The sequence below is a fragment of the Corythoichthys intestinalis genome, chromosome 14, assembly GCF_030265065.1.
Source record: "Corythoichthys intestinalis isolate RoL2023-P3 chromosome 14, ASM3026506v1, whole genome shotgun sequence".
Lineage (NCBI taxonomy): Eukaryota > Metazoa > Chordata > Actinopteri > Syngnathiformes > Syngnathidae > Corythoichthys > Corythoichthys intestinalis.
Genome location: NC_080408.1, coordinates 31,489,829 through 31,501,929, shown reverse-complemented (window position 1 = coordinate 31,501,929; position 12,101 = coordinate 31,489,829). Strand labels below are relative to the sequence as shown.

General features: G+C 36.7%; 2 protein-coding genes across 3 annotated transcripts in view; both read left to right on the top strand.

Annotated features, from left to right (window-relative positions):
• The first annotated feature begins 1,433 nt into the window (after positions 1-1,433).
• LOC130929944 (ETS domain-containing transcription factor ERF-like) lies at positions 1,434-2,294 on the top strand. The gene is made up of 4 exons (XM_057857581.1): positions 1,434-1,440; positions 1,532-1,766; positions 1,859-1,973; positions 2,058-2,294. Exons 1-4 carry the CDS (start codon positions 1,434-1,436, stop codon positions 2,292-2,294), a joined length of 594 nt encoding a protein of 197 aa, XP_057713564.1.
• A 1,901-nt stretch (positions 2,295-4,195) lies between these two features.
• Positions 4,196-12,101, top strand: part of lig1 (ligase I, DNA, ATP-dependent) — a 103,007-nt gene continuing 95,101 nt past the window's right edge. For both annotated transcript variants that reach the window (XM_057857282.1, XM_057857280.1), the window contains exons 1-2: positions 4,196-4,388; positions 4,789-4,863. In XM_057857282.1, coding sequence (XP_057713265.1) covers positions 4,372-4,388; positions 4,789-4,863 — 92 coding nt within the window. In that variant the 5' untranslated portion in view covers positions 4,196-4,371. The remainder of the gene's footprint in view (positions 4,389-4,788; positions 4,864-12,101) is intronic.

Sequence of the window (12,101 nt, the reverse complement as noted above, 5' to 3'; positions counted from 1 at the left end):
ACTAAGCATTTATAATTTCTTAGTCAAGGGACACATGTGCTACACTTTACAATAAGGGTCCAAAAATCATTCAGTAATGGTTAATAAAGGTTAAGGGAGGGTAACTTAAGCATATATAATTTCTTAGTTAAGGGACACATGTGGTACACTTTACAATAAGGGTCCAAAATGCATTCAGTAATGGTTAATAAAGGTTAAGAGGGGGGAACTTAAGCATATATAATTTCTTAGTTAAGGAATACGTGTGCTACACTTACAGTAACTAAGAAATTATAAATGCTAAGTTAACAAACCCAAACCCTAAACCCTAAACCCTAAACTTATATAGGCCTAAATAGATTTTTAATTTTTACTAAACCATTAGTTACTGTCTGGTTATGCATTACCTAATGCATTAACTCATGTTATTTAATATATTAATAAATGTTAGATAAGCAATTATATTAATTATTGTAATGTTACTTAAACATTAGTTATTGAAAGAAATGCATTAACTAATGTTAATTAAAGGACCCTTATTGTAAAGTGTTACCGTGTTTTTTAATACAGTTGCTGTCCAATAGTGTACCAAAATATTCGTACTATAAGCTGCTACTTTTTTCCCTAATTTTGAATCCCGCGGTTTATAGTCCAGTGCGGTTTATGTGTCAATTCATTTGGGTTAATAGGTAACGCTTTATTTGACAGTGGTGTCATAAGACCGTCATAGCACTGATATGGCACTATCATGGGCGTTATTGAATGCTTATAACAGATGTCAATTAGTGTCATCCGGCAAATTATATCACTAACTCCATTTATGTCCAGCTCAGATTGTTTTACATCAATTTAAAAGTAAGATCATTTGCCGGATGACATTACATGACATCTGTTATCAGCATTCAATAATGCATCCTGACATTGTCATGTCATAATTATGATCATCTTGTGACAGTCTTATGGCGTCACTGTCAAATAAAGTGCTACCAAATACTATAACTAGCAATTAATGAAACAAATGGAACAGTAACTAAAGAAATGATTAGCACAGAACATGAATTTTGACTATTTTTATCTGTAGCGCTACAATGCATGCTCAGAGGCATGTTGGACGACAACAGTGTTGACAGCAGGTGGCAACAGAGGTTGACTGGGTCCAACAGAGGCGCAGATATGGTCAAATGAAGCTTTTTGAAGCAATGAAGCTTTGCGGCCAGCTGGTTCAAAGCTTCATGGTGGTTCATTTGGTTTTATGACAGTCTTGTGATGCCGATGTCAAATAAAGTATTATCGGGTTATATCTTTTGGTGTAGATATCCCATAATACAGTGAGGACAGTTGCGGCATAGAGTCCAGTGCGGTTTATTTATGAACAAATGTCGTTTTCGCGTCAAATTTGATGGGTGGCGGCTTATAATCAGGTGCGCCTTATAGTCAAAAAATTAACGGTAATTATGACTGGTATACAACTTTGAAATGCATGTAATAATAAAGCAAAAATAAAAAAAACAGCAACCCACAGTAGTGACCTGTTGTCTTCCTCTCCTGGTAGCAGTGCTTTTTCCCGACTGGGCCTACAAGCCTGTGTGGTCTCCGGGCTCACGTCAGGTACAATTGTGGCACTTCCTGCTGGAACTGCTGGGCAGCGGAGGCCAGGGCGCCGCCATCGGTTGGGGGCGCGAGTGGGGCGAGTTTGTCATTCGCGACCCCGAGAGGCTTGCCCGGCTGTGGGGCGAGAGGAAAGGAAAGCCACACATGAACTACGACAAGCTCAGTCGAGCACTAAGGTAGAGACTCGTGAATGTGACAAAAGACATTTTCATCATTTTTGTTTAAAAATTACTAAAATAGATGCCGGGGTACCTGATGATATATTCAGGTATTACTACAACAAGCGCATCCTGCAAAAGACCAAAGGCAAGCGATTCACATACAAGTTCAACTTGAGCAAACTCATCCTGGTCAAGTACCATCTGCAGCCATCTTATCATCAGGTCTCACGTTACATCATCACAAACACAGCAACGACTGAATGCATCAACATGAGCTTTGTGCATAATTTTCCATCTTTCCTGTAGATACTCCAGAGCCACCCTCTTCCCTTTGGTCTCCTTTCCAGCAACAGTGGTCTTCCAGTCCAGGCATTTCAGCCTAATCTGCTTTTGTCACCGTACTGCCTCCCTCATCAACATCATCATTTTCATCATCATCCCATCCCACCAGCACCTCTTCACCAGACCCCTTCACCTTTCATTGCCTGGCAGAACTACCTCAGCTGCGGAATGCAAACTCTAGCTGAGGAAGGAGGGCACTGACAAATGCACTGCAAAGTGCTCTCTTTTTTTTTAATTTATAAAGATTTATTGCTTTCTAGTTTTTATTGCTTCTACCCAATAACGGGATTGCACTAAGAGCGTGGTATGTTTGTACGTGGGTGAGTATGTCAATAAACTTTTCAAGGTATATTGTCTTGTTTTCTATGTGTTTTTATTATTATTATTATTATTTTGTTAAAAAAATATGTGCCGCTCCGGGACAACAGGGGAAAGTAGCATGCTCCATACACGAAAGAAATGCAGAGATTTCAGGGAGAAAGAGTTTTATTTAATTTATTTTTAATTGGACGTCGTCAAAGTGAGTAACTTTACAAACTGTATGCCTACATTAAGTGAAATGTAATTTCAGTGAGACTTGTGTAAGAAGAAATTCTCTTTTGCTAATTTAACAGATTTCAAAGTTCACGATCTACATTTGAAACTGGTCATTTCATTTACTCACGCTTAGTTACGTTTATTGTGTATATGCACACAGTAAATTTAAAATATCCTCAACAGTACCACTTTTAAATTAAATTCAACAAAGTCTCGGTGTCGACACTTAACATAGATATCACATATATTATACTATTTTTTTCCGAATAGTTATAAGCAGGGGTGAAAGTGGCTAGAATTTCTTGCCGGAACTCCCCCACGTGAAGGTCGCCACGGAGCCAGAAATTTATTTATTTATTTATTTATTGAAATGCAAAGACAACTGTTTTGGCACAGTGATTTCTATAACACATATAAAAACTGAATTTCATTCAAAATTGTATTTTTTTCAATGATTTGCAAAATAAAAGTTAACAAAAAAAGCAATAACCCCAACCTCCATCTCCTAATTATTATTTTCCCCTCATTTCATCACATACATACAAAAGCCAAATCTCAATTTTAACTGCTTAAGAACATAGGATGTATATTAAAATTGATTAAAAAAAAAAAAAAAAAAAAAAAAAAGATATAAGTAACATTCATTCAGAAAAATAAGTACAAATTATATTATACTTATATTATGCAGAGTGAAATGGACTATACTAGTATTTTGAAAATCGCGCAAACATTGACTTTTTTAAATCATAAGGAAATGAATAAGGAGCCTAACATAAATGAACAAATATAAGTCCAAAGTGCACATTGACAGCTAAGATGTCCTGAACCTCCCATCAGAGAAAAAAAGACTAAATATGATAAATAAGCCTCCTCAACTCTTTTCTTGCTCTTAAAGATTTGATCCATTTTATGTTGCATTGCCCTTTTTTTGTCGCATCAATTCAACAACCTTTTTTTTTTTTTTTTTTTTTTTTGAACCAATTGAATGGATAAATGAGGCCAGTCGTTTTACTTTGCTACGTGCATTCGCACATTGACGTGACTCATTATCATCAGACTCTAATAACTGCAACAGCTGGGGAAACCTCCGTGCCGTCCGTGGAATAAAATAAATAATAAATATTGGTGGAAACGGATTACGCTACACAAGCACTTTATTATACTTTTTGTTAACACTTGTGTATGTAAATCTGATGTTGGTCGATTGTTGTCTTCTTGGAGATGATATGCATGTGTGGCAGTTTAGCATTTTAAAAAAAACTTTAAATTTTTTTTTTTTTTTTACATAGCGTTTTGACAGTTGCCGTCATATTTTCGGAATCAAAGCTCCTTGAACCGAAACCGCATTCTGGCCCTGAATCTCTTGTACCTGAACTGCATTCCTAACTGTTCTGGCCCACTTTCACCCCTGGGTATTTTAGTGTAGTAAATCGCCAGTGAAGTGCACTGTTTTAAGATGGCCGCTGGGTATGGACGCCGCCAACACCCATCTGTTTCCATCTAGCTGTTCACATATGTACTGTCTATGTGATATTCGTTCCGACAATCAGTCCTACAATAGACGATCTTTGGCGGAAGTGACCATTTTGGCGCGGAACAGTCCAAGTGTTGTGAGTCGGAGCTACTGCGCGGGAGTTGACTACTGCTTTTGCGGACTGTTTTTTTGACAATTCTGTGCTCTGTTTAGCATTTTTACGTGTTTATTTGACGGTGAAGCGCAGAGTTTATCGACAACGACAACATGCAGCGCAGTATCGCGTAAGTAATGACGAAATGGAGCGTTTGAGTACTCCTAGCATGATTATTTGGATAGTTAAGTGCCGATCTAAATGAGCACGAACCAAGCCACTGAAGAGTGATGATTGTGTGTGTGTTTTTATGTACAGTAATTGAATGACAACATTTTAATTTGGGGGTTTAGTCCACTCGACGTTTAAATATGACGTCAAATAACAAAGGAAGTAACTAAGGCATCCGGAATGGACAATATTCATTTCTGGTGGAGCAAAACGAAATTAATTACCTTTTTATATTTACATAAAGAGTGCAATGTGGCATGTTCACAGCTCTTCGCTGTGTTAATGGTAAAAATAAATTATTAATAAATAAAGCTAAACACTAAACAAGCTTTTTTTTTTTTTTCCTCTTTCATTTCTAGATCCTTCTTCCAGCCCAAGATCAAGGACAAGGATGTTCAGAAGACCTCAAAAGTCACTGAAAACCAAGTAAAAAAGTAAGCTTTTTCTACACTATACATCAAAGTAAATAGCATGGTTTAGCTGATTAAAATAAGACTACAGTACTGGAAATTCCAAAGATGTTACTGAAGTTTTTAAGATTCCTTTTTTAAAATTTAATATTATTTATTTCTTGAAGAATTTAATGTGATCTTTTTTTTTACCTTGAAGCCATTTTAGGATATTTAAATGATTTAGTGCTATAGAAATGAACTTAACATGAAGTCCCTGATTAAAACAGAAATGCCATAAAACTGAAAAGTTTAATTTGTTAATTAAGGACTACAACAAATCGATAGTTATCGTTCACTAAACAAAAAATGTGTAATTTATGCACTCGCAAAAAGATTTTGAGTTGGCAGAAATAATTTGTGCTTGCAAAAATATGTGCGCCAAAATATTTGTTTAATCATCTTTTTTTTTTTTTTTTTTTTTTTTTTTGCACCCCTTTTAATTTTCGTCTTGGACTTTTGGACAAAAACACTTATTAGTTTTGGTCAAATTTTAGTCCAGGGTGCTCATTATTCTTTGTTCCAAGATCTACTTTTCAAGGAGAGAAACTTCCGCGATCTATCTTCACAGCAGGAGGGATTCAACATATGAGGTTATGTTGTGTGAATGACATAATTAACTATGTAAGTTTAAAGTAGGGCTGTCAAATGATTAGAATTTTTAATCAAGTTAATCACAACTTCAAAATTTAAATTAGGGCTGTCAAAATGATCTCGTTAACGGGCGGTAATTATTTTTTTAAATGAATCACGTTAAAATATTTGACGCAATTAACACACATGCCCCGCTCACAGAGGCGTAGCGTCCCATTAGGCATACGCAGGCAATTGCCTAGGGCCCCCAGCCAGCAGGGGCCCCCAGAGGGCTAACAGATTTGGCACACAAAGATTTGGCGCACACAGGTTCACCCCACTCTCGCAGCTACAAGCATTAGGAAAGATTCAAAACTATGGAATCATTTGGCAGAAATTCTAACTATTCTAGTATCAATTTTGGTTGACAGAAATATTTAAGCAAATCCATATAGTCCCATTACTGCATGCGCGTGCGAAGAGTGATTCTATATTTTGGAATCATTTGGCAGAGTAATTACATTATTATCATCAATTATTGTTAGCATGCAAAATTATGCAAACTCTGATAAGGTTGTCACTGTTTTTAAGTGCAAAAAGAGTTTTGCCTATATTTTTGTACAAGTCGTTGCCGCTGTACCCTGTAATGATTTTCATAGGCCACATCATTATTAATGTGACTACTTAAAGAAATGGTGTTTTTTTCCAAGAAAGTCTATTAATGGGTCTATCGTATTCCTCGTTGAATACTCTATAAGAAAAATATAACATATATTCATCTAAAATAATCCTAAACGATTTTATTAGCAATTTTAATACTCCTTTTAGCAAGGTTACTTGGGTAGGCGGTATGCCGCTGCGTACGTTCCCATAGCAACCAGTCCTGTTATTGTCCTACATCAAAAGCACTGCATATTCTGAGAACGAGAATAGACGTAAGCGTAAGGTGCGCATTTTGAGCAGAGGACAGCCACCCCACCTGTTAGGATTAATCTGTGCGTCCATGAACGAATGTAGGTATTTCCTCTTCATGCCATAAAGTTCTTATGATAAATTAGAGCCATTATCAGCGCGACCGTTTCATGTTTTTCCTGTTACGTCAGCTGGTTGATCCCACTCGTTCTCGCTGCGTCGAGGAGAGCGTTCTTTACTTTATATTCGCATTGCACATTTGCTTTAAGAGGGAAGGTGTTAGTTTAGCATCTTAAAATGATGTTGTACATCCATATGAGTGTAAACTGCTTAGTTTTCGCCACTTTTATGGCCAAGATGACCGCACGCAGCGCCCACTCGAACCCCCCGCCCCCACCTTCGTGTTCATTTTACTGCAAAAATATGTATGTGTGTCACGTGACTCAGAGTGAGTGGGCGGCGATCGGGCCCTTTTTTAATTGGCAAAATGAAAAGTTATCCGTCTAGAAATAAAAAAAGGAAAAAAAAGCAGAAGAGGAGAAAAGGAAGCAAGACAGCGGTGAGTGTACTATGATAGTGTAGTTTTATGTCCTAATGTAGTCGAAGCACTGCAGACTAGTAGTAGTAGTAGTATTTTTATATCCTAAACCAATTAACTGCCTTAACTTGTTGTAACTAGCTTGTTAGCGTTTGCTAACAGCATTGCAGCATGCTAGCGTTTCTTCATACATAAAGATGTTACCTAGAACATTAAATCAGTGTTTAGAATCACCATACACACTGATCAGCCAGACTGATAAGATGTTACATGATTCACTTCTTTGCCAGAATGTTATCCTTATTAAGTAAAAGCAATATAACTTACCAGCTAGTCAGTAGAATACGGTATGTGTAAAGGTATGTGTACTAAGCACAATAATAATAATAATCTAAAGTAATTTTTGTTTATTAAGGCAAATGTGTGTAAATAATTAAGGATAGTGTGAAGTGAATGAATAATGCAATGGGGGGGGGGGCACTTTGAGTGTGCAAAAGCGAGGCGTTATTAGACTTTTATTAAATATGCTATTGCTACAAGTCCAACTGTCCCCCTTACTTGCACATGCTCAAAGGGCCCCATGTTGCCTGGGGCCCCCGGGGACCCTTGCTACGCCTCTGCCCGCTCAAACAGATTACAATGACAGCACAGTGTCATGCCCACTTGTTACTTGTGTTTTTTGTCTCCCTCTGCTGGCGCTTTGGTGCGACTGATTTTATGGGTTTAAGCACTGTGAGCATCGCGTAATTGACATCAACAATGGCGAGCTACTAGTTTATTTTTTGATTGAAATTTTTATTAAAACCAAAACATTAAGAGGGGTTTTAATATAAAATTTCTATAACTTGTACTAACTTGTACTAACATCTTTTAACATCTTTTAAGAACTACAAGTCTTTCTATCCATGGATCACTTTAACAGAATGTTAATGTTAACGCCATCTTGTTGTTTTATTGTTATAATTAACAAATACAGTACTTGTGTACAGTATGTTGAATGTATATATCCATCTTGTCACTTATCTTTCCATTCCAACAATAATTTACAGAAAAATGTGGTATATTTTATAGATGGTTTGAATTGCGATTAATTACGATTAATTCATTTTTAAGCTGATTAATTCGATTAAAACTTTTAATCGTTTGAGAGCCCTAATCTCAATTCAAACCATCTCTAAAATATGCCATATTTTTGTGTAAATTATTGTTGGAATGGAAAGACAAGACACAAGACGGACATAAACATTCAAGATACTATACATAAGCACTGTATTTGTTTATTATAACAATAAATCCACAAGATGGCATTAACATTATTAACATTCTTTCTGTTAAAGGGATCCACAGATAGAAAGACTTGTAGTTCTTAAAAATACATTTGAGTACAAGTTACAGTAATTTTATATTAAAACCCCTCTTAATGTTTTGGTTTTAATAACATTTGTAAAATTTTCAATCAATAAATGAACTAATAGCTCGCCATTGTTGACGTCGCCGAGCGGGATGTCACATGGGCTCCCTGCCGTTCTTCAATAGTGTTTTTAACTAAGTAAGGTAGTGATTGAAATTTACCACAAGGTGTCAATAGCGAGTTTTAAATTAATGAGAGATCTAGCCAAGGGAAAGTCTGAGTAAGTTTTATGTGTATTTTGCAAAGCTATTTTGATTGGGATTTGTCAGTTCTCTTTGCATTCAGCGCTTTTCTTTTTGTGAACATTATTTTTTTGAGAGATAGGAATATTATTTTTGTTGTGCTTTCACTAAATGATACTGCACTGTACTCCGCCCAAATGCATGATGGGAAGTCAGGCAACCATGACTGTCAGTGGTGGCTGCAAATGGTATACAGTATGTTCTGCGATGTGTTCAATAAAGCGTGTTAAGAAAAAGATTGTCTCCTGTCATACTTCCTTACGTCATTTGCTACAATACGTATATTTGTTGTGAAAGGGTTGCCAAAGATTAAGCCAATAAAAGGCGCGGTCCAGGTCACAACTACAGAAATGGAACAAAATTCCCATGATAAACTAATTTCTAAGTAGTATACTGGTTGGTGTAAAAACTCATAGAGAATAAAATATAGATTCATAAGTTTGTAGTTTTATGCATTTTTTATGAAAGTATTTATCGGTTGAACAGTGGAAATTAGAGGAAAACTGCATGTCAATTTACAGTGAGCGCCGCCGAATCTTCTGCTCGGGCCAATAAAATTTTAAGGTAGTGACCACTGTGCTCCTAGTAAAAAATGTCAGTCTGGAGCCTTGCATATTGTAGCGTCTACAAGGACAATGCCGACTTCGTGATGATAATTATTTTCAATTAATTATACCCACCAGCACGCCACAAACTGTGTGTGTTAAAAAAAAAAAAGTTCATCAAGATGCTCGTCATGCTAAAATGTTTTTGAAAGTGCTAAAAACAAATTTTCACAGACAAAAAAAAAAATTTTTCTATCCACGAATTGCCAAATCAATTTCATTTGTATAGCCCTTTACAAAAACCTGAGAGGTCCTCAGAGTGTTTTACAACAAAGCAAAATGTACTATATAATAAATAAGAGGCAAGAAAGTACTATGCAATCAAATTGAGGGAAAAAAAATCTAAAACAATGCGTCGCGCCAAAGGTCAATACAGCAAATAAAACAGATGAAATCGGAACACATTAAAACCCTTCGAGGGAACCTTGGACTTAGACTTGTAGGCTCTAATAAGCCATGATTCTTCTCTTTTACTAAAATATGTTATTAGAAACACATAAAATATTGCCATTGATTTAAAAATAGATGTTTTATGCGTGCAATGGATACTTGGGGTGATGATGTAGTTTGTCACTCACTAGACGAACACTACCGGTTTTCTGCAATTCCTTCTACGCGGAGAGACGTCCAGCACATGTGCACATTGGTTAAAACTGACGAGTACTTACTATTTGTGTTTTTATAGTCTTTTATTACCTTTTCATTGCCTCAGAATACCTTTTGCATGCGTTTCCCTCTCATACTTTTTAAGCATTGTGTTTTTTTGTAGTAGCTTTAAAGCAGATTGGTGATCTGTTGACCACATTAGTCAAGTAGCTTATTTAATGAGAGTTGGGCATCGTTTGAAATTGAACGATTCCGAGTCAGATTCCATGTTTCGATTCCGGTTCCGAACGATTCCCGATTCAGATTCTTTTATTCGGCAGGGTAAAAAAAAAAATGCAGGGTCGAAAAAAATTGCATAGTTTATAATAAAATCTTGACTTCTCGACGATTTTTTAAATTAAATGAACTATTCACAGGGCTAATTATAACTTGTATATAAATATCAGTCTTTAAACTTGAGCAATTTTTTTGCGCTCTGCAGTCAGGGCATTGAAACAAGGAATCTAAATTTTAAAAATTCGAACGATTCCGGGAGCGTCGGAGTGTTAGAACCGGTTCCCATCGATGCTCAATGCCCAACTCTATATTTAATCCACTCTTATTTGATATTAATACTAGAGCTGGGAATCTTTGGGCACCTAACGATTCGATTATGATTATGATTCAGAGGCTCCGATTCGATTATAAAATGATTATTGATGCACCCCCCTCCTTTTTTTTTTTTTTTTTTTTTTTTTTTTTTTTTTTTGTACATTAGTTCCAAAATTGTTCAAAAATACTCTCAGGCTAAACCAAACTTCTATTTCAGTATCAAGTTCGCATATAGCAGTAAACAAATCTACAAAAATAAAATTAAATAAAAAAAACTCCAGTCCCCATTCTGTATCAGCAGCTTTAAACTACATTCAATTAATTTAATGTTGTGAATCAACCGTTAAAGTTGTTAAAATCGCTCCCGTTATTCCATAATTTCCCTTTTGTCTACTTTCGACATGTGAAAGTTTTAAAACTATTTTAAAGATAGATTCAAGTCAATATTTTACCGATTTAGGAGTATTTTAGATAAAAAGTTAATTAGGTTTGCCTGGAAGGTTCGCTACAACAGCCTTGCAGGGAAGTGTACTGCTTTAAGATGGCGGCCGTTTACTAAAGCCCGCATCTAGCTTTTTGTAGATATGCTGCTTACGCTACCGAATCTATAATGCATCTAGTCCTATATAAATGATATCTACCGTAACATTATGTGGCTGTACTTTGTAGCAGCTTTTCGGCAGCAGTCAAGTATGTTGTTGTGTTTTTTTTATCTCGTTGCATGAGTTGAGCTAGAGCCGTGAGTTGAGCATTGGCATTACCTGAGGGGCCGGGTAATGAGAAGCATGATGTTTAGCTACTCTCGCTCCGTTCTGTCCCGAAGACAGCGCGGCGCGCTGAGTGTGTTGTACTTCCGCTTTACTTGGCATATTTCAATAATCGGAATTTGGGTGTTTGTGAATCGTTCTCGAATCTTCCACGGCCGAATCGCGAATAATCTAAGAATCGGAAATTTTGCACACTTCTAATTAATACATTTAAGTACTTTCTTAAGGCATCTTTAGTATATTCTGTCTGTATGCCTCTAAACAAAACAAGCTGAAAGCGCACGGTAGTACTTTGGGTGTCAAATTCGCCTATTGTTGGACATTTCACCGGTGTCGCACATTTTTGTCAGTTTTGTCATACTCTCGTCTGAGTCTCATTAACTCATTTGCTCCCGGAACTGTATAAATACGTTTTATTTTTAAATGCTCAACTGTCCCGCAACCGTATTTATACGTCTTTTGCGTTTTTTTTTTTTTATAAGAAGCATATATAGCTTCCGCTGTATCTGAGAAACAAAGAAAAACGCTCCAAACCAATTTTAAAGCAATAAAACTGGCCACTGGAGGGCAGTAACGCATTTTGGAAGACTAGACAAGCCGATTCAACAGCAGTGAACGGCCGGCCAGTGTCAAAGCGCTGGCGGATTGAGCCCAGGCGGCGCTCCTTCCGGACAAAACAACGAGAGGACGCCTGGGACACCAGGCCCTGGACGATCGTGCAAAACGAGTGAAACCCCCCGTGGAGCGGCTCGCCTAGCAGACCCCGCAGAAATGCAAAAATAATCCATTTTTGTGAGACAGACAACGATGAGGGAAAAGTTTACTCAGCTGACGTGGCGACAACGGCGTCATCTCGGCGACAAACCGTCATCTCTCAGTCGTTGTGTGTGAATAAATTGTTACTATTCTATCTAAAGCTCTATTTGTCTGGTTGTTCATAGTATTTTGTAAAAGGAAAACATTATTCAGATGTTTGGG